Genomic DNA, 23,575 nt, shown 5'->3' with positions numbered 1-23,575 from the left:
TTTGCGTCCACGAGCTGCTCTGGAGAATTTAGACTCTAAACTGGACTATGGCCCAGGGTCTCCTCGTCTACCAAACGGAAGGATGGCAGAATTACAGTCGCGCACCAGAGTGTTCTCCGGGACGTAGCCTTCAATATCCGCAAAAACATCCTTAAACTCCCCCTCGGACATTTCCTCTCAGGAAATGCTCTCGATCGGTTATTTAGCAGCCCTCATAGGTGGAACACGCCTCGGGGGACAAGCAGCTAAAGGAATGGCCTTCTTCTTCTTCGCCACTCTTTCCATAACAGTGATTTCAGTTTCCACTGGCCTCTTCTGTACCGGTTTCCTAGAATCTCTGGGTGCAACACCTTCGGGCTTCTTAGCCCTGCCCTTCATGCTCAACAAGATTTTGTTTTTAGGAATACTGTACTCGAGATGATCCGTCATTGCTGTATCGGTCACGAGCTTATCAAAATCAATATCGTCGAACTTTTTGATCTTTGACCACTTGGCAGACCACGCTGTTATCCAGTCCACTTCGTCTCGATCAGCATCGCTAAGGGCCGGAATCTCGCGTTGCCTATTTCGTAAAATTCTCCAATCCCAAGGCATCCTTCTGTCCTCGGGTAAAACGGTGCTCCCAGAACACTCCCAATCTCTCGAAACACGGAACACCTGTTGCTCCCAAAATTTGTTATTGGAGTATCCGTTCTTCAACCATATGAAAATCGGTGGATGCCGGATTGTCAGCTCCACAGTACCATTTGAGTTTTGTCTCGGGCGATATATGTTAAAAAACTGCCTTATGCTCATCTTTGACCTGAGCACAATCTTCCATAGAATGTAAGAGGCAAAGAGGTACCTCCAGGCGTTTGGAATGACCTGGCTCGGCGCCACCGTCAGAAAAAGTATGAAATCCCGGGCTATCTCCAAAAAGGGAATACGCAGGCCAGCCATAAACATCCTTTGAAATAAAGTGATGTCGCTGCCGTCGATTGATCTGGTTTCGGGATTTTGAAAAGACAGCTGGATAGAAGACGGAATATCGTAGTTCCGTCGGAGCGCCTCCTCGTTAACCTCAGAAAGAGTAGCTTCGTGGAGGCTTTCCAAAGGCTGTAAGGTCGGAACAACCCCGGCATGGTTACAGGCTCGCGAGGATCTCGGAACAGACGATGACACATTGAGATTCAGAGGGTTCGCCATTTCGAAGGAAGTTAAAGGAGGCAAGAAACAAGTAGATCTGGTTTTCTCTGAGGGTGAAAAGCACAGGCAAAGTAAAAAGTGAAAAATGAAAGTGAATCAGTAAGAAATTTATAGGGGGAAGGAGCTTTAATGCTCTCACACGTGCCCCAAGAAACGCCATCATTAGAGAATCTTCAAAAATCCGAAACGCCATCTTTAATGATCTAACGTTTGGATTCCCCACCAGAGCAACTCCTCGAAAGTTGAAGCTCGAAGTCAGAAAATCGGCGCCTGCATTTTACTCAAAATCTCAACATTTAATATGACAGACACCTAGCGATTGACAGGTGATGGGCACGGATATCAAAAAGATTTTCTGAAGATTTAAAATTCAATATTTAAATTCACTTATTTTCTAAATTCAAATAAATGAATTGGGGGTAACTGTGGGTGAAATAAACAATTACTGTGAATAATGGGCCCGAAGTCCAAAGACATCCATACCAAGACACCTCGGTCCGAAGACCATCTCTGGTTTTGAGGGAATCCAAATGAAGGATCCGCCCCGAGAGCCGAATCAACTCGGACAGGAACCTTTTTCGGGATCAGGATCATCTCGGTCAGAAATCAAATCAAGTTAGAAGACTTCGAGCCCTCTAGCACGACCTTATAATTCCAGAAATCTTGGTTCCATCAAAAGGCAACGAAAGTCCCGGATGATCAGCAGTTATCATGATATCACGATGCCCCGAAGTTCTGCATATTACAACCCACGTAGCCACCAACTGAGGAGTTCCAAGAATTCAGGAGGGCGAACAGGATTTCAAACCCACGTAGCCACCAACTGAGGAGTTCCAGGAATTCATGGCACTGAACAGATTTATAACCGCCACCCAAATCCTATAAATATGAGGTATCTATGAGAATAAAGGTAAGCTTCTTCTTTAATATAAAAGAATTTCTCAATTCTCTCAAACAGTCTCTAACTTAAGCATCGGAGTGGAATCGTTGGCATCCCCCGACGCGTTCTCTCTCTTTTTCAGATACCTCCAGGGAGTAGATATATATATATATATAAGATCACTTCATTAACTATATATATGCTAAATAAATCAAATCTGTACTGGATTTTGTTCTCTTCTTGCATTGCACTATGAGACAGCACAAAACAAAGCTTCCAGTCCAGTCCAGGAGGTTTGGGATGATGAACATGCTATCAGACCATCAATGTGCTTCAATTATTTTCCTTGTAATTTTAACACACTTGTGCTTCAGTATTTTACTGGGTTTTATGGAGGATGTTGCTGGTTTACTTAGTAATTTGTTATTGTCATCTTCAAAAGAGATCAAATCTGTGGATAAACTTTTTTTTATCTCCTTCAATCTTGCCCCAAGCTATCGAAGGTGAATTATAATATTGTCTCTTCTCTGCACCTTTACCTTATTATGTTCCATAAAATCAATATGACTTCTTTTTTTTTTTTTTTTTTTTCCTTCTGTGTGCTTATTCTGAAGCATTTAGTTAAATTTTGAAGGGGAGGGCCTCTGCAAACCGTTTTGAAAATGTTCAATCTTTGTTGCCACCAAATTCATGGCTGCAGGGATTCTATCCAGTTCCTGGTAAGTTCGGCTTGATAGAAGCTATTGTGGTTTCTTTTCTATTTAAATCCATGAATTGATGGATGCAGTAGCTAGTTTAGGCTTCTGGAGTTGTGGAAAGTGTGCTATTTTTCTTTAAAGTTTATACTCAAGAACCCCTTTTCTACTATAATATTCTAGAACAATTTTTACATTTAGCTTAAGACTTGGGCTAGCTTACTGTTGGCCTAATTTAGGCATTTCTGCTTCCTGTTGGTGCATTTTAATAACTTTTTCTTCTATATGATTTCCAGCCTCTTCTCTACTACTTACAAAGGTAATTTCGTTGCAGGATTCTGCGGGATAGTGGTGCAGCTGGTGCTGTTAGAGTGAACAGAAGATGTATAGCACCCCCAATAAATCCAACAGATCCAGAGTGCTTTAACATGTTAGTGGGATCTTAAAAGAGTATAGCCTCTTTTTCTTTTTGTATGTTTTTTCTTCTTTTAAGGAATTCATTTCAAAAGCTTAGAGGGTAATTAACACGTTTTAATTCGCTATTTACTGTTGATTACTATATATCTTTGTACGTCAAAGTTGAAAACACGTTCTCCAGCTCAGTAAGCTAATTAGTATTAAGTGTAAAGTGCAGGCTTTAAAGTGCCTTGATTTAGATGTGGTGTCACGTGTTAATGTGAGACTAAGACTTTGCTTTGCTTTGCTTCTTTAGATAAGGATTCTTAAGGCTTTATATAAAAATAGATGACTTTTTCTTTTTCCCCCCACTTTTTTATGTAGTTTTGGAACTTTGATTAATGTGAGTGTTGTGTTCTTGAGAAGCTTTTGATTGAATACTTGTATGATGTAGGAGTTTTAATAATTAGTTGTTTTCTATCGAGTGACTGCCAAAAATCAATGGCAATTGAAAATTATGTGAATAAAATAAAAAATTTATAGCGATGACATAGTGCGTCGTCGCTAATAATGAGTTATCAATGGCTAATAATTATGCTGATAACTTATCATCAATGAAGACATGTCAGTTTAAGTACTTAAGCTATCTGCGATCGACGACGTCAAATATTGTCGTCGTTGATGACCTTTTTAGACGGAACAACTGTAACGACTTATTAGTGGTGACTTTTAGACTTAAAGACCAAAATTCTTGTATAGTGTGATTTTATATGAGTTATTTTTGTATTGTTACAAACCAAAGAATATAAATGATCATTCTATTCTAGCTTCTTGTATTCGTGGTAATACTCATTTCTTTATTAAGTAATCATCTTGTGAGTTTATCAAATGTATCCTTGTACTTAGATCTTTTGAGCTTCTATGGCCGGGCAATTATTTGCATTAAATTTTGAACAAAATTTTTAACGCAGAGGTTTATTTTCACTCTTGAATTTAGAAGTAATTAAAATACAAATCTAACAACTATATTTTTCATGAGAGAAATATAAAACCAATATTTTGGATGATGCTATTTTTGTATTCATTCTTAATTTCTTAATCAAAATACATACATGTACAATGTGTACTAACAAATTATGCTGTGGCAAGAAACAAACGAACCTAGCTAGTGGGTCATCATGTGTAAACAACAGTGGCAGAATTAGAATTTTGGTTCCTCTTTTACAATGTGATGTTCCAACTAATCAGTATGTTCTTTGAACGAAATTAGATTAAAATGACTTAATATTTTTTCAAATTGTCTTTGTAGAAAATTATGTCCTCAAATTTAGTCTTTGTTATTAAGATGGTAATTAGAAATTTTTCTTAGATGTATTGAAAAAAATCACTAAATTTACCTTGATACGAGCTCGTTTAAAATTCCGTTGGGATTTACTAGAGTTATTGTTCTCCATAAAATTTCAAGTAACTAAAATTGTATTTTTCATACAAGCAAAATATGTAATATATATGCATCAACAATTTTATATTTATATATAATAGTAAATTTAAAAACAAATCAATATAATAAAAATCTTTGAAAAACTTCACTAAACCCCCTGGACTTTCATCACTTTTGCAATTTCTCTCCAAAGTTAAAAAACTCTCCATCTAGTGTATCAAACTTTCAATTTTTTACAATTTTACACAAACTTTTATTAGAATTTTCTTTTAAATCTTAATAGAGAACATGAAAATGACCAAAATATCATAAATTTTTTTTTTTTTAGGGGAACGATATGGTAATTTTGTAATTTTATAAAATTTACAGGAATATAAGAGTCATTTTACTATTTGACCACTCACCTAGGTCCGATCTGCTTGAGCGCAACTTCTCCAAGTATCAGTTAGCGAACAGACGATCATTCCCATAACAGCTCACATAACAACATTCTCCCATACCCCCACTGATCTTCCTATCTGCTCGGGGAGAGTAGAGGCACCCTAGCTCATAGATGGATGCCAGGCCATGACCTCTCCAAAAAACCCTAGAAGACTCTAGAAGATTCTAAATGTGTGTATACAAGGCCTGAGGTACGCATTCTACACATTAGATCACTAAGCGAAACACCACACACCTTTCCTCTGAGTGCTCCCTACTGACCCAGACGTCGAAGCCCCACCAGTCCTCTGGTCAAAATAAATTTACACAAGAGACCCTTTTGTTTTTCAAGGTGGACAATCAAATAAGTCTTGTTTTTCAAGACGGGCAATGAGATCGTGTAACACCCTGGTCCCATATTGTGAAGATTGGTAACTCATATAAAGTGGGTGGTTTATAAAGATAGTCATGAGTACTAATTAAGTCCCACATTGCTTAGTTATTAAGTAAAACTTATAGGTTTTATAAGGAATTTTAGGGAAACTCTAAATTGACTAGTCCTTTTGAGGGTGATAGCGTAGATATGATTAACGCTTTTCCCTGAAAAACTCTAGCCGTTATATCTTTGTCCCTCCAAAACTGATATCTTTTAAAATCACAATTTGATTAAAATTTAATAGTGATCGATGATCTATTATAAATCAAACGGTGAATTAAAAAGCACATCAATTTTAATAGAACACAGAAAGACATGAATATAATTAGGGTTGACAATTCGGGTTAGCGGGTCGGGTTCATGCCGACCTGGCTGACCCGATTACATATACGGGTTCAACACGAACCCGACCCGATTATTAATCGGATCAGAACACACAACTCGATTGTGAACTGGGTAACACGAACCCGACCCACTTAAACACGATTGAACTCAGTGTTATTTGGAGACCCGTTCTGAACTTCTGGTGGATCTTGTTTCTTGTGGTCATGACCCCAGACCCATCATCACCCACGGCTTGTAAGGCTCTGTAGGAGATGCAATTGGGTCATCTGGTCCTTGGAGTCTTGCAGATTGTCTGGGTAGGAACACTGATGGCAAATAATCTCTCACACCGGTGAAGGCGCAGGTGGTCGTCGAGGACCGAGAGAGGGATACCCAGTTGGAGGGCTTGCTCCTCGATGCGTTTTGAGGTGGGAATTCCAACGATGTTGGATAGCTGACCGGTTTGGAGGAGGTGGCCGAGCTTGGCGACGACAAAGGCGGTGGTGGATCCGGAGCCGAGGTCGAGGACCATGCCGGGCTTGACGTAGTCACACGGCCTTGTCGGCGGCGAGCTTCTTGAGGTCGTCTTGCGTGAAGATTGGAGCGGAGAGGGCTTTGATGGAGATGGGTTTGCTGTTCGCGGTACTGGGTGTCGTGCCGCCTGTGCGTAGGTGAAAGGGGTTTTGGGTTGCGTGGGTTAAGAGGGCTGGAAGTTTGGTAACTTTGGTGGGGCAGGGAGGAGAAGTTGGAGAACAACTGGGAGAGGGACAAGGAGGAGGCCATTTCTGGGTGGAGCATTGGAGATGAGAAACAAGAGAAGCGTGGTGGAGATTGTGGTTTTGAGATGGGGCTGTACTCTGTAGTCTGTAGGTGTGGTGATGAAAACACTGAAAATGGCCAAAAGGAGTGCGGTGTGAGAAATCTGATTTGAAATTCTGAATTACTAATTTTTTATTTCTTTTTGAAGGATTCGTGTCATAATTGTGTTTCGCGGGTCAACCCGCGAAACACTATTATAAACGGATTGACCCGATTATGATCCGAACCCGATAATAATAAATTCAAACCCAGTTTTTTCATGTCGTATTTGTGTCAGATTTGCGGATCGTGTCAAAAATTGTCAATCCTAATTATAATGTTTAGAATTACCATTTTTAGTGGTTACATATCGTTTGTCCCATCTTGGTCCCCACTAACTCCGCCTACGTTACTAGGTGTAGAAGCAGTACACGTGGCTGTATCAGCGGCGCAGCAGTCAGTGAGTCCTGATTCTTTAGCGTCGTTATCCGCATGGAATAGCTGACCAGGTGTTGTACCGAAGAGGAGTACCCGCATGCAGTTGCTAGCTGGGGACTGGGAGTGGGAGGGCAGTGAGTGAATGGAACAAATGGATAAGAGAGGCGGGTCCCACCTATTTTTATGTCTTTAATTATAAATTAATTATATATGGAAACGAAATATGTGCGGTGCACGTCAGCCACCCCTCCTCCTATGGAAGTAGGTTCCACGGCATCCTCCACCAATTTTATTAATTTCTTTAGGGAAAAGCTATGGAGAATATTAAATAATATAATAATATAAAGTTGAAATAAAATTGGACAAGGACGCACACCACAAACAAAAAGATATGGCAGATGGCTTCCAATCCCATTCGTTTCGCCGCGTCTCTCACCTCTGGATCCGACAATACCTTACCCGAGGAATAATACCCGGTCAAAAACGAAAAATCATATTTTAAGGTAAATGCCTCCTCCGAACCAATCAAATATTCTTTCCCAAATCAAAATTAATATTGAGCCCTCCTTGAATTGGTAAATTGTCTTTCAAACCAAGTATATATCCTGATTCTAAATAACATGATAATTAATTAATATAAGATTATGGTTTTTACTCTTGAAAAGAATGACAAATTGTTTTCAATAGTCTCTTAAAGGTAAAATCAGATATTTAAATTAGGCCGAAAGAAGTCCAAATTAAGTTTAAAGCTATTTATGAAAAATAATATTTTCACAGAAAATGTATAATTTAGCTTGGAATGGCACCAAGAGTACTAATGATGCTTTTATCATATTCATTTATTCCGGTTGACGTAGAGTGTTTTTAAAACACTTTTTTTTTTTTTTTTAGCAATTGATATAGAAAGCCACTTAAACACCTCGCGTTAGTCAATATAAAATAAATATAATAAACAAGTGTAAAGAATAACATTACTAGAGAGAAAAATAGAGAAATGTGCGAGTAAAAATTAAGCGGCCCGGAAATTATTTTACTTTGAAATGATTCAAATATACAAATCATGCTATAAGTGGCTTTTTATTTATCTTAAAAATATCTTTTTACCTTGCCAGAGATGTTATTAAATTTCTTTTCAATCTTCCTTTGTTTTCAGTAAGTAAGAGAGTAATTACAATGTCCATTTTCTCTCCTTATTCTACACATCAAATTTGTCATTTAGCTACTCAATTTCCACATAGGTCCTGTAGAGTGTAGATCAGACTGATTATACAATTAGAATTAGAATCACAAAAGCATTTTTCTTTAATGAATAAAAAATGACTAAAATATTTGAATATATATATATATATATATATATATATATAAAGAGTAACATCAAAGTGGGACAGTGAGGACACTACACCAATAAGGCGTAAACATCATCTCTTCATAGGAAGGCATGTCATAGGGCTGCTGCTAAACTCCAATAGATTTGCTTCTTACAGCTCACCTGCCTCCTACTCGAGAGATTTTACAGAAAGTCCCATCGATTTTTTCATGGACGGTGGAAAACAAGCAATCCAGTGGGGCTCCACTGTCCACTTTATGGGACTTGGGAATCTTCACCCTGCTCCCAGTTGCTACACAAAATTATCAGAAGCAAAATAATAATAAAGAAAGAAAGAAGAAATCCAACGGTGTGAGTTCGTTCAATATCTATTACCATGGCTGAGATCCAACGATTAGATGCACATGAAAGAAATTGCGGAAACACGGAGCCGCTCTTGCCCAGAGTTTGGAAGATTACCCTCGACCTCGACCTCGACAACCCCACCCCCGCGGGCCCCGCCACACCCCAATGCCCACCCCACCGTACACAAAACAAAAGTCCTTCGTCAAACTACCTTTTAACTCGACCATAGTTTGTTTTTAACTCAACCAACGCACGAACACCAGTACTCTCTCTCTCTCTCCTCCTTTCTTCTATTTATTTAATGCTTAATTCCGCACTCTCGCCCGCTTGCTTGATCGTCACGACTAATCGGTCAGAATGAGCTGCAACGGCTGTCGAGTGCTGCGAAAGGGGTGTGGCGAGGAGTGCGTTCTCAGATCGTGCCTGCAGTGGATCGACTCTCCGAAAGCCCAAGGCAACGCGGTCCTATTGCTCGCCAGGTTCTTTGGCCGGAGCGACCTCATTTCGTTCGTCTCCGCCGTCCCCGAATCCCAGAGGCCCGGTGGGTATTATTACTATTCTCTCTCATGACCTGACTTTTTCTCCCTTGGAAAAAGAAAAGAAATAGCGTGTACGTTACACAATTTTGGTTAACTTTGGTCTTTAATTTTGTGTTTTAAATCTTCAGCTATGCTCCAGTCCTTGCTGTATGAAGCGTGTGGGCGTACGGTGAACCCGGTGGACGGTGCGGTGGGACTTCTATCACGTGGCAAGTGGCACGTGTGCCAGCAGGCGGTGGAGACGGCGCTCGCCGGTGGTTCTCTGACGCCTTTGGTGGAGAATACTAGCGCATTCGGTACCGACGAATCTGCGGTGAAAAATCTCTCCTGTCCATCCGCTCCGTCCATGCATGAAAATCAGCCGTCCGATCTTCTCACTCTCTCACTGGCGCCTAAGTTCTCCAACGAGATCCGTTCTGCCCTGAGACCCGGCCCATGGAGTGACTGTCAGAGAGTCAAACGGTCGAAGGATGTGAAGATGTCGTCGAATTCCGAGGAGTCCATGATGACGAGCTTTGGGAGTTCTGGCAACGATCGGAAGCTTCTTAATTTGTTTGTGTGAGAGAGAGTTAGGTATAGAGAAAGTTTTTGTCTCCGATGAAACCCTGCGGTTTAGAGGTGACTGAGAGACGATGTAAGAGAGAAATAATACTGGTAATAAGAACCTTTTAGCTTCATGTGCCGGAAAGTTCTCCGGCGAGTTTTTGGACAAGTTTCACGGGAATGTTTGTTGTTTTATGAGTTTTTGGGTTTGTTGAAAATTATGACGTCTGACGTTGTCGTTTTATAAGTAGCGTTGTCTGCTTGCATGGATTTGTGCGGGCCGTACATGTCCACTTGGGGGCATTGGGGGCACCTGAGGCGAGATAAGCCGGTGGTCCCGGCTAAGATTGCGCAAATGGTTCAATTAATTTTAGCCATGTGATTTTTATCATGGATTTTTTTTTTTTTTGAAACGATTTTTATCATGGATTTTAAATTATAAAATAAAACAAAATAGAAGAAACAAAGCAGAAAACAAGAGATTTAGGTGGCTCCATTTTATAGAATGGATAATGTTTCATAAGACTACATTTTTATGTATTCCAATAGATTTTTTTTTTTTTTTTTTCAAGAGCCAATAGATTCTATTTATAGAACACAAAATGATATGGCAATGTTGGTTACGAGTAATTTTAAATGTCAATCAAATGTCTATCAAGTGTCTATCAAATAATGATGTGGTTTTTAAAATCATCATTGAGCGTGTGATTGAACAAATGAAAATTTGATCAAATTGTTATTTTAAAAACTACCTTATTATTTAATGGATACTTAATTAATGGATATTTGATTGACATTTAGAATTACTCATTGGTAAGTCTTAGCCATTGGATCCAAGGTAACTATTTATAAAAATAAACGTGGATATTAGTGTACACGCACCTTATATTCTTCACTTCTTTTTTCAATGGTGGTACGTCACACAACATTATAATTCTAATTGGGAACATAATTTATTTCATGAGTATCACAATAAATATCAATGCTTTTTCATGTCAACATTTATAAAATATTTGAGCTCATGACATATTTTCAAGAGAAGCATGCACGTAAAAAAAAAAAATGCACAATTTCTAGGTGAAAAATTCATGCTTGATGATAATTTATTTTGGTATTTTCATAGACGATTGCTTATCTCGAGAGCTAAAATTCTCACGTGAGCTTCTTGTGAAGATACTAGCTCATTACTCTGCATTACACTTTAATATTAGACAAGACTCTAAGCAAAAATCCGAATCTATGCTTAAAACTTGATTTACACATTCTACCATAAAAACGTTCGAACATTCCTTGAGTGTCGTTGGAACAGTCTGCGCCGTTGGAATGGTGCTTGACACCATGTGGACATTTTTGTCTCAGAATGTGTTTTTCCCACTTTTTATTTAACAAGAATCTGATCTACCACTCTCCCTTCACTCCAAGAGGTTCCACAACCCTTTGAGGTGGTCCTAACGCATGAAGCAACGTTGAAAACAACCAAGGTTACAACTTACCTATCAAGAACACAACTTTCTTCTCATTTCTGCTATCTCCTATTGTTAAACAACCTATGAATGTTTTATATGTGTTGAAAGTTAAGTGTTTAAACATTGACCTAAGGTCAAAACAGAGGCTATTCCTCAAAGTTTTGACCTTTCATGCAAAGGCCCAATATATCTACCTAAAGGACCCGACATTTAGTGATATTAAGAAAATACAAGCACGCATACATACTACTACCAAAATTAGGGCTCTAGTATGAAACATAACACATAAATCAAGACTAAATCAAGGTTTCTTACCTCAAAGGTGAGAGCTCTTTGTTCTAAGGACACAAAATCCCAAGGAAAAGCCTCTCTCATTCTCTCATTTTCTCTCTCTAGGGTTGCTGTAATGAGAACCAAAATGGCTACCCTAGGGTTTCCTTAAGCTTATATAAGACCTCCATATGTTTCCTTTAAATTTGGACGTATGATAGTCGCATGCACAATGTAACCAATCGAATGCTTATCCTCAATATTTAGAACAACTTTCCCAAAAATTTCATTACCTAATACTAAGCACTAGTCGAACGTTGCACGTAAAACTTGGAAACCCTAAATTTTTTATGTCCTTGAATCAAGCATTTTAACGCCTTAAGACTCAATTGGGTGTTTTATTAACACTATCTTCTACTTTTGTATATAAGGTAATATATTTATACATAAAAATGAGATTTGTCACATTTAAAAAAGAAAAATAGGTCATACACACGCGCCCAAACATATTTAAAAAGATAATACATATATACAAATGCTTGAACCGGTTATTTGTAAATGAGAATTGTCACGTGTTTGTTCGGGGTATTATATATATGATGGGTAACAGAAAAATAGGTCACAAGGAAGTGGTTATGATACTATGTTGAATTATAAAATAAAATAATGTGACCACATCGCCTGGGAATGAGGATGCATGTGCTTATATGTATAAATACATCATTTATAACACAACGCGTTTTAAAGCCGTGATGATTATGAACCTATCAGAACTCCGCAGTTAAGCGTGCTTCTGCGAGAGCAATCCCAGGATGGGTGACCTCCTGAAAAGTCTGATTTGGGGAGCCAAAAACGGACAATATTGTGTAATTGGGGGGTGGGTCGTTACAAAATAGCATAAGAGGATTTTGGAGAAGAAAAAAGAAAAAAAGGAAGACAAGAGGGTTTTAAGTGGTAAGCCTTAGAGACCTACATTTACCATAAGTAATACCTTGTTAAAATAAAAACAAAAAATGAAATTAAAGTACATGTGGATGAGTATTTTTGGGAGAAGAGAAAATGAAAGGAAACAAGATATTTAAGTTGGTTGCAAGTAATTAATGCCTAATAGGACTATATTTTTTTTATTTTTTTTTACATGATATTTTTATTGAATTGCTTGAATATATTGTATTACAATACATCTTATTTACAAATAAGATATTGTTATTGTTATTGTTATGTGAGGAAAATATTTATTTATGACATTAACAAAGGACTTGATTGGTTCTTGTTAGATACGTTAGGATGAGAGAAAATAGATTTGACATGAAAATGCAAAGATTATCATTTACATCGATCAAGATGGAATAAGAGAGATGAGTTGGGAAGATAGAACACAAAGAATAATTTGGTTTTCTTATTGATGGCATGGCTTACATCCATGACGCACAAAATGTTTCAAAAAGTGGTTAATTATATATTTTTTATTCACTTTAAAATAAATACCCATATAATTACAATGGCACAAATAAGATATGTTAGACATCATTATACAAAATCACAATATTATTAGAGATCGATCATGATTGAAAATATCAATGATATTATTTAGATATAAAACACCTACATCTTTGAGTTTAATTTGTTGGAAATTTAAAAGAAAGAAATCCAACATAATTATTTAGATATAACCGGCTCTTTCTAAGGAGTAATGCTATAAGGAGTACCTATGTCTTATTTTAATCATTTCAAAATTGATGTGGCTTTTAAAATCATCATTGAATCAAAATTTTTAAAATGATCTATCACACATCTAATGGTGATTTTAGAAGCAACATCAATTTTAAGAGGGTTTAAGAAAGACATAAGTCTTCCTTTTAATTAGTATTGTTCCTTTTTAGGTACTATATATAATATTTCCTAAACGTGTTTTGGCACATTTATACAATTATTGGGTTTTCGCAATTTATTCCATCCCAAGACAAAAAACAACAAAACAATTTTGTTGCTTCGAGTACATCGAAAAAGGCATCTCATCTTTTTAGAATATAAGAAAACGTGTCAAAAATATGAATGCCGTAGAAAGTTGCTGGCCATTTTCTGCCATCGTTCGGTCATACTAACCATAACCGTCGCCATGCATGTCTAGGTTGGGTGACGCAACCTAACCACTTTTTTCTGTTCTTTTTTAATTTTTATCCGACGAGCATAATTATGTTTTTATGTTGACGGGTCTCGAATTTAGAATGTGTTTAAACTCACATCTTAAATCTATCAAATTGAAAATTGAAGTTTTAAAGTCAAAATAGTAAAAAATACAGTGGGTTTGTGACCCGATTTCCTTAATAACTTCCTTTCCAAAAATAATTCAATTAATAACTTCATTATCATGAATACATCAAAAAGAAAAAAGAACAATAATTTTTCAAAGTATATATTGTCTATACTGTCATCAAGACTTATCTTAACCATAATGGAATAACAATATTGGCATGGTTGTTTATTTTTTTTAGGAAATTTTACATTGTATTTTTTTTTTTTTAAAAGTAATTTGAAATTTACAACTTAATATTTAACACATGATATCCTATATGCGCAAATTGGTATTGATGTCATGCATGACAGAACTACTGTTGACTTTGGGGGCACTACCCCTTAAACAAATTTTAAATATTTTTATTTCTAATTTTTTATTTTTTAATGAATTGGACCCCTTAAAACTATTTTTTTTTACGTCATGGAATTTTTTATTGTTTTTTTTTTTTTTTTTTAATTATTATGAATTTGAATAAACCCTAATTCCTGCTCACTAAAAAAGTGGAAAAGGATCTTCAATTCAATCACGGCACTCCAAAGAAACGCTTCTATAAAGTTGAGGTGCTTTTTGGAGTGATGCTGATCAGATGCTCTTTGTATTGTAGCCAAGCAGGGAAATGTAGAAGGGAACACCGTAAGCATGCGTGCGTACGTGCGCGCCTGAAATGGGGACCCGACCCACGAGGATTCGGATTTGAAATGGGAAGGAATACAAGGACCCCGAAAATGGGCGGCGTTTGTAAAAGACGCAGTTCTCGTCCACCGGTAATGGGTCCCACGGCATCTCCACGTGTATGTATGACGAAAGCTGACATTTATGAAAAGGACGCCCCACTCAAGTCTTCACATCCCATTCGCACCGCCGCGTCTGCTGTGGACCCTACCACCCAACTCCTCCTCCCTTAGATTTTACGTGTAAATGCTCGCACCAATCAATCATCTTAACTAAGGATTAACGTAAGCTACATGCTCATACCTCTCTCTATATAATAATTGTTAATATATATATATATATTTCTTTTCTTTCTTTTTTTTCAATTTTTAAGGAAATGGATGATTTAACATAATATTTCTTTTTTAAAAAAATCCTGAATTTGAATCTTATGTTGAGTTTTACTTTTTAAAAAGAGATTTGAATCCACACTTGAAATCAAGGGTCAAAATACTAATTAAATAATTAAATTCACCTTTTTTTGCTAGTTTAATCTTGAGGAAACTATGTGTATCCCATCAATCAACCGCCTAATTTTCAATGCCTACCAAATCTTTGAATTTGGTTAATGTACTATACTAATCTACTATTAGGTTGGAATGTCTCCCCTTTTTCACCAAAATCACAAAAATATCCTACATAAAAAACAAAAAAGTGATATTTTATGTTTTGTTTTTACTGATTTTTTTTTGGTCTTATGCAGGGTATTTTTGTCATTTTAGGTTACAGAATTGAGACATTGCAACCCAATAGTAAATCATCAGTAGGGTACGTTAACTAAATTAAAAAATTGAAAAATATTATAAATTGAATGATAGCTTGAGGGGAATGTAGTTTCTCCTTTAATCTTTTAAAAGAACCAGTGATTTAATACGAGTAATTCTACATGTCACTCTATATTCTCTCAAAATTAATGTGACTTTTAAAATTTCAATTATTTCAAAAATTTAAAATTCAGTTTTAATTTATCATAAATTCAAAAATAATTTTAAAAGTCTCATCAATTTTAAAAAAGACATCAGGTGACATATATTATTACCCATTTAATTATAACAAAAAATTTAATAAAGAGGGTCGTCGTTGTGCATCAATCTTCAATTACCACAAAGGGTTCCTCCATCATGATTTTCAAAGGCCACGTAAGTAATGAAACTTGCCTTTCAAAAAAAAAAAAAAAAGTAATGAAACTTGCAACACTTATCTACAAGAATTGATAAACTATTATTCTTTTACGCCTAATAAATTCTATACACGAGTGGGTGACGGCAGTAACCATAACAGGTGAATTTCTATTTCTCTTTCTTTTGTTTATTTTTCATACTTTTTTTCTTTGAAAATAAAAATAAAAAATCAATCATTAGGTTCGCAGGATCTAAACCTTCACCCATGTGGGCCATAAAGATTTAATGGACGATTTTTATTTTTTAAAAAAACTGTATAAAAAAAATACAGAAAAAGAACATCCAGGGCCTTCCAGGCTTTATTTCATAAAAAATAAAAAATAAAAAATAAAAAATAAAAATGCAGAGAATTAAGAACAGTCAAAACTAATGCTATTCTTTTTTTCTTTGCCCAGAAGAATTCAAGAAAATAATGTATTGATTTTTCATTTTGAAATTAGTTTTTAGACACATAAAATTATTAAATTTCCCAAATAAAGGATAACAAAACATTTTTAAAAACACAATCAAGTAAAATCACGACTCAGCATTTAAAATCACGGTTTGACTTCTAAAATCGTGTGTTGTTAAAAACGCACATCTTTGCCTATAGTTTGAAAATGTGAAAAAAAAAAAAAAAAAAAAACCATGTTTTCAAACCGTCATTTTTTTTCAAAGGCACTCCCAAACACAATATTTTCCGTAATTTAGTTCAAAAACCCATTTTTAGCTTGGGGGCCAACACACCCTTAGAACCTAGAACTTTGCACACATAATTGAGTTTTAAACCTATAAGAAATATATTCAAAACTGACAGGCATTTTTAGTAAGAAAAGATTTGACTTCTCTCTAAACTCCTCACCCTAACTTTTTGCCATTTGTCCCAACTCTATCCCTATCTCCTTTATTCCTTTACTTCCATACCTCCCCTTTTTTCTCAAACCATCACTATCTTAGTACGAAGTAGGTTGATTCTATCCCACCATCATTCCTTTTTCATTCACTATGGCTTTGGCCTCAACCACTCTACAAGCACTCATCAAGGTTACTGCAGCTATTAACTGCGATGATCCGTTTCCCCTTGAGTCAGTGCCTCTCACTCTTCCACAAATAGCAGGTTTTCGTCTACTTGGTCATCTCATATCACCAAGCCCACCTTCAGTTTTTACAGTACGTGACTTTCTTCTTCATGCTTGGAAATTTGCTAATCCCTTCACAGTTGATCTCCTTTCGGGTGATCGTCTGCTTTTTACTGTTACTTCTGAGGATTTGGTTGGAAAGATTATGAATAATGGACCGTAGAATGTCAAAGGGGCTTTGATAGTGGTTAAACCATGGCCACCAGAACTCACTATTGAAGAGGTTGATTTGTCCACTTGTGCCTTTTGGGTGCAAGTTCAAGGCCTACCTTTGCAAAATTTGATAGCAGTTAATGCTATTAAGATAGGGAAGTTTATTGGTATAGATGTGCTTAATGTTGAAAATGGTGATAAAGAGGGGATTATTGCTCACCATCATCTCCATATCAGAATTTTGATTAATGTTTTACAGCCTCTTGTTCTAGGTTTCTTTCTACCTCGTCAAGATCTTCCCTCTATTTGGATTAAATTCAAGTTTGAACGTTTGGCAGATTATTGTGGTTTGATTGGTCATCGAAAGTATTTTTGCCCGGGTCTTATTCCACCATATCAACAAGAGTTGTTTGTTCATACTCTCAGGGGGTATGTTTATCCGGGTACAAAGTTTGCACCTTCCCGACCAGCTCAAACTCCAGCAACGTTTTCTACTTCATCTTTGCTCTGCACAGAGGATCTTGGCACCCTCTTTCAGACCCATCTGGAAGCTTCTCATCGAGGTAAGCGATCTCATTCGTTTCTCCTGCTTCTTCCCTGCACGTTGAAAGTGTGTTGCATGGCCCTCCTTTGGCCATGTCTTACCAGCCAGAGTAGGACAGGTGTCCCAAAGGAAAAGAAAAAATCTCCTCTCACTTGGGTTCTCAATCGGGGTCATGCTGAGTATTTTACCCATGCAGGTCTGGATACCTGGTCCATGAGCAGCCCAGTCTCACCTTCTTCCCCACTAGGCTTTGGACCACCTCATATCGCGTTGGGGCCTTCTATCACGGGCCCTATTCTCCTCCGGCCAATCGATCAACACAGCCACACGGGCCATTTGCAGTTGGCCCAGCATCTTACAGGTGTGATGGGGCATTCCTCTTCGGGCTTAACTCTCGTTGGGCCGTCAGCTCTTCATTTCTACCAAGGTCCACCATCAACGACCCTCTCTCTTTTGGATTCGAAGCCCATGATCCCAAGCCCTCTAATGACTCGTGACAATCAAGTAAGTTGGCCCACACCTTCACCTTGTCCATTTCCTAATATGATGCCTGATATACCTGTTCTATGAACACTCCCATGCATGCTCAAAATCCGGTTTCTCATATTAATCCCATGAATGTAGCACCCCAAGTTTACACCAACCCCATCATCTCCCTGCCACATTTACCATTTCAAATTTACACCACACACCCTACTAATCTAGCCTACCCGAATGCACCAACCACACACAAATTGTCCTCTCCATCCTCTAGGTCAACCATCTGACATCACCCCTACCAAAGGAAAGGACAAGCTTTGGCTACTCGGGAAAAATCACAAATTGAAGATATCTATCCGTCTCCTCTCTCAGAGTTGAGCAAAATTACTGGTCAGAAAAGGATGGTTGTTTCTGAACTTTTCACTAATCCGTTCAAAAAACTAGCCACTTCTAGTAGCTTCTAGGACAGGATGATGTTCGCTGCTCACTCTCTTTCGGCCTTGAAGAACTCTCCACCAGCTCCAAATACACCAGTTCTTCAAAAGGTATCTTCGGCCAAGGATTTGGTTCCATTTTCTATGACTCAGTCATCATATGCATAGTCCTTTCCCACAACCAGAGTTGACACCATGGGCCTCCAAACTGCTCTTATGTCTTCTACTTTGGCAAGGAAAGTGTATAAGGCAGTAAAGAAATCCAGATGTGTTACTCAACTGATTTTGATGGATGCAGATTCCGGCTAAATCCTCTACACATTTTGAGGCGGCTGGCTCAGCCATGCCCCCTCCAGATTTATGATCACTTTATCCTGGATTGTAGAGGTTTGGCCCAAGCCTATACAATTCGCAGTCTTAGGGTCCTTATTAGGAAACATAACCCTGATATTTTATTTTTATCTGAAACAAAGATTGAGCCTTTTGTTTCTACCTTTATTTTTCACCAACTGGGGTTTACTTTAATGGTTCGTGCCCTCTGGCTCTAAGGGAGGACTTTTGCTTGCTTGGAAAACTGACATAAACATCGTCAACTTTTATGTATCTTGTAATATAATATGTGTTTGGTACTATTTGGATGATCCTTGCATTAAATGTTTGCTTACTTTTGTGTATGGCCCTCCTTACAAGAATCTATGTTCTACATTTTGGAATGCTATGGATAATATTAGGGCTTCTTATAATGATCCATGGGTTTGAATAGGGGATTTCAATGCTATTACTTCGCCTGATGATAAATTAGGTGGTCGGCCTTTTGACTCTTGTTCTTTGAATCTGTTCACAAATTTTATGGATGGTTATGGTATGATAGATTTGGGTTTATGTGGAAAAGTGATCATAAATCTGGAGGGGGCATGGCCGAGCCAGCCACCTCAAAATGTGCAGAGGATTTAGCCAATGCATGGGAACCTGCATCCATCAAAATCAGTTGAGTAACACTTATGGATTTCTTTGCTGCCTTATACACTTTCCTTGCCAAAGTAGGAGACATAAGAGTAGTTTGGAGGCCCATGGTGTCAACTCTGGTCATGGGAGAGGACTCTGCATATGATGACTGAGTCACAGAAAATGGAACCAAATCCTTGGCCGAAGATACCTTTTGAGGAATTGGTGTATTTGGAGCTGGTGGAGAGTTCTTCAAGGCCGAAAGAGAGTGAGCAGCGAACATCATCCTGTCCTAGAAGCTACTGGAAGTGACTAGTTTTTTGGACGGATTAGTGAAAAGTTCAGAAACAACCATCCTTTTCTGACCAGCAATTTTGCTCAACTCTGAGAGAGGAGATGGATAGATATCTTCAATCTGTGATTTTTTCCCCGAGTAGTCGAGGCTTGTCCTTTCCTTTGGTAGGGGTGATGTCAGATGGTTGACCTAGAGGATGGAGAGGACAATTTGTGTGTGGTTGGTGCATTCGGGTAGGCTAGATTAGTAGGGTGTGTGGTGTAAATTTGAAAAGGTAAAGGTGGCAGGGAGATGATGGGGTTGGTGTAAACTTGGGGTGGTACATTCATGGGATTAATATGAGAAACCAGATGTTGAGCATGCATGGGAGTGTTCATAGAACCAGGTATATCAGGCATCATATTAGGAAATGGACAAGGTGAAGGTGTGGGCTGACTTACTTGATGGTCGCGAGTCATTAGAGGGCTTCGGATCATGGGCTTCGGATCCAAAAGAGAGAGGGCCGTTGATGGTGGACCTTGGTAGAAATGAAGAGCTGACGGCCCAAAGAGAGTTAAGCCCGAAGAGGAATGCCCCATCACACCTGTAAGCTGCTGGGCCAACTACAAATGGCCCGTGATAGAAGGCCCCAATGAGATATGAGGTGGTCCAAAGCCTTATGGGTAAGAAGGTGAGGCTGGGCTGCTCGTGGACCGGGTATCCAGACCCGCATGGGTAAAATACTCAGCATGACCCGATTGAGAACCCAAGTGAGAGGAGATTTTTTCTTTTCCTTTGGGACACCTGTCCTGCTCTGGCTGGTGAGACATGGCCAAAGGAGGGCCATGCAACACACTTTCAACGTGCGGGTAAGAAGCAGGCCGAGTTGCACTGTGCTTTGCCGGAGGTGGTTCAAGGAGAAACGAATGAGATCTCTTACCTCGATGAGAAGCTTCCAGATGGGTCTGAAATAGGGTGCAAAGATCCTCTGTACAAATCAAAGATGAAGTAGAAAATGTCGCCGGAGTTTGAACTGGTCGGGAAGGTGCAAACTTTGTACTCGAATAAACATACCCCATGAGAGTATGAACAAACAACTCTTGCTGATATGGTGGAATAGGAACCGGGCAAAAATACTTTTGATGACCAATCAAACCACAATAAACACAATAGTCGGCCAAACGTTCAAACTGGAATTTAATCCAAATAGAGGGAAGATCTTGACGAGGTAGAAAGAAACCTGGAACAAGAGGCTGGAATGCATTAATCAAAATTTTGATACAGAGATGATGGTGAGCAATAATCCCCTCTTTATCACCATTTTCAACATTAAGCATATCTATACCAATAAACTTCCTTATCTTGATAGCACTAACCGTTGTCAAATTTTGCAAAGGTAGGCCATGAACTTGTACCCAAAAGGCACAAGTGGACATATCAACCTCTTTCAATAGTGAGTTCTGGTGGTCATGGTTTAACCACCATCAAAGCCCCTTTGACATTCCACAGTCCATTATCCAAAATCTTTCTAACCAAATCCGTAAAAATAATAGTAAAAAGCAGACGATCACCCGGAAGGAGATCAACCGTGAAGGGATTAGCAAATTTCCAAGCATGAAGAAGAAAGTCACGTACTGTAAAAATCGAAGGTGGGCTTGGTGATATTAGACGACCAAGTAGACGAAAACTTGTCGTTTGTGGAAGAGTGAGAGGCATTGACTCAAAGGGAAACATATCATCATAGTTAAGAGTTGCAGTAGCCTTGATGGGTGCTTGTAGAATGGATGAGGCCAAAGCTATAGTGAGTGAAAAATGAGTTATGGTGGGGTAGAATTAGCCTACTTCGTACTAAGATAGTGATGGTTTGAGAAAAAAAAAGGGAGGTATGGAAGTAAAGGAATAAAGGAGATGGGGACAGAGTTGGGGACAAATGTCGAAAAGTTAGGGTGAGGAGTTTAGCTAAATATAATCTTTGGTCTGGCCAGTCGATGAATGTGGATAAGTCAAACATTATGTTTAGCCATATACTACTCTTTCCACTGAGGCAAGCATTTTGGAAATTCTTCCCTATGCTGAAACTCCTTTCTCGGCTAAGCATTTGGGTCTTCCTATGTTTTTTGGCAGATCTATACAGTCTTCTTTCATGGACATTCTGGAGAAAGTGAAAAGCAAAATAGAAGGTTGGAGATCTAAAACCCTCTCTCAAGCTGGAAAATCTGTCTTACTAAAAGTGGTGGTGATGTGGTCTTTTGTTTACCAAAATATATTAATAATAAAAATAACCACTCACAATAGGACGAATTCTTGTAGGATAGGGCTATATTGAGGGTGTCGAACTTCAATGACTGCGTAGGAATTGCTATCGAGTTTTTCAAGATTAAATATAACTTAATTTAAAAGATGTTTGATTTGGATTTTAACTAAGTTAAATGCATAAAAATAAAGAGAGTTGTGATGAGAGAAAGAATAGGGGATTGATTTCACCACTCACCGCATAACAATTGTCAATCATAAATTAACAAGGAAAATTTATACTATGCCTGATATAGAGTTCGTCTCACTCGAGTAGTCAAGAAATTACCTCTAAAGAATAAGTATAATCCATTTTTGGTTGGCACAGACCGTCTACCTAGCCACTAAGATGCGATACGACCCGTCTTCCCTAGGTATGGATTAGCTACGTCTTTAATAAGATACACACAATCAATGGAATAGTATAACCCATCTTTGGTTGGTACGAACTGTCTACCTAAATTACACTAAACTAGGGTGTAGTACAATCCGTCTTCCCTATGCATGGCCTATCTAAACCTCTTAATCATATGTTAATTAAAACCGTTGTATAACAAACATTCACATAATCACAGAAAATATGACGGATTGAATTCAATCAATATGAAAGACTTTCTAAGATAAGATAAGAAATTCATAATGATTGAATATAAACATTAAGATCAATTCTCACAGTTATACAACCATCATACATAAAGAAAATCCCAAATTAAAATACAATTAAACCATTATTACTTGGAAAGGGCTACATCAACACCCTTGTATGAATTTAGCCGCTCATCGTGGTGCTGAGATGGCCTTCTGCCATGTTCTTCTGCCATGTTCTTCTCCTCTTTAACTTGTCAAGCTTCTAAGAAGAATTTTCTGTCTAAAACTAAGCACAAACACCATTCTCTTGAAGCTTAAGGATCTATTTATAGAGACTAGGAGAGACCTAAAAGCTCTAGAAATCTAATAAAAATCGAAACTTAGTCTCTTAGTCCAAGTAGGAGATTGAAAATTCAATCAAAGTAGGAAAATGATTCCAAATTCATCCAGATTTGCAATCTTTTATTGCGGGAAAATTTTGACATAGTAATCGTCCGAATTAGGAAAGAGATATTTCTGACATATTTGTTGAGTTTTTTATTAGATTTCCAACACCACCAATTTCATTACAATCTAATATCTGAGTAGAAAGTTATGATCAAAACACTGAGATGTGTGCAGAATCCAAATTTGAATCCAATCCGATTTTGGCTCTTATTGGAGAAATTTCGATTTAATCATTCTCTTGATTTGATTAAACTTAACCACATCATATAGGTCTTCTATTATGATTGGCTAAGCTTAATCATATCTTCTAGGTCTTCTCAAAGTGTGCTTTAAGCCTAAAATCAATTGAATTAATTGTATGTTTATTTAAAACCTGAAAAATAATAAAACTACACAAAATCAAATAAATAATAATGCTAAATAATTAAAATATGCAAGTTAAGGGGCTTGATTGTGCATTATTCGATGCTTATAAGGCGGCATCTTCTATTCCTTCATATGTTATGAGTTCTTTTATGTTCTCGGATATTCTTTGTTATCGTCTTGACACTGCTTTCAAGAATTTTTTGTGGGGTTTTCCCAAAGGAAAGAATCGGAATCTCACCC

At 37.7% G+C, this 23,575-nt stretch overlaps 1 protein-coding gene across 1 annotated transcript; it reads left to right on the top strand.

Annotated features, from left to right (window-relative positions):
* The first annotated feature begins 8,976 nt into the window (after window positions 1–8,976).
* Window positions 8,977–9,936, top strand: LOC133871128 (LOB domain-containing protein 38-like). Its single transcript, XM_062308503.1, has 2 exons — window positions 8,977–9,226; window positions 9,353–9,936. Exons 1-2 carry the CDS (start codon window positions 9,043–9,045, stop codon window positions 9,784–9,786), a joined length of 618 nt encoding a protein of 205 aa, XP_062164487.1. The 5' UTR covers window positions 8,977–9,042; the 3' UTR covers window positions 9,787–9,936.
* The last annotated feature ends 13,639 nt before the right edge of the window (window positions 9,937–23,575 follow it).

The sequence above is a fragment of the Alnus glutinosa genome, chromosome 6, assembly GCF_958979055.1.
Source record: "Alnus glutinosa chromosome 6, dhAlnGlut1.1, whole genome shotgun sequence".
Taxonomy (NCBI): Eukaryota; Viridiplantae; Streptophyta; class Magnoliopsida; order Fagales; family Betulaceae; genus Alnus; species Alnus glutinosa.
The sequence above is the reverse complement of the archived record's forward strand: the minus strand, read 5'-3'. Positions and strand labels throughout refer to the sequence as shown.

Coding starts and splice junctions, on each gene's coding strand:
- LOC133871128 (XM_062308503.1), top strand. CDS start 9,043: ATGAGCTGCAACGGCTGTCGAGTGCTGCGAAAGGGGTGTGGCGAGGAG. Junction 9,227..9,352: donor CCCCGAATCCCAGAGGCCCG/GTGGGTATTATT, acceptor TTAAATCTTCAG/CTATGCTCCAGTCCTTGCTG.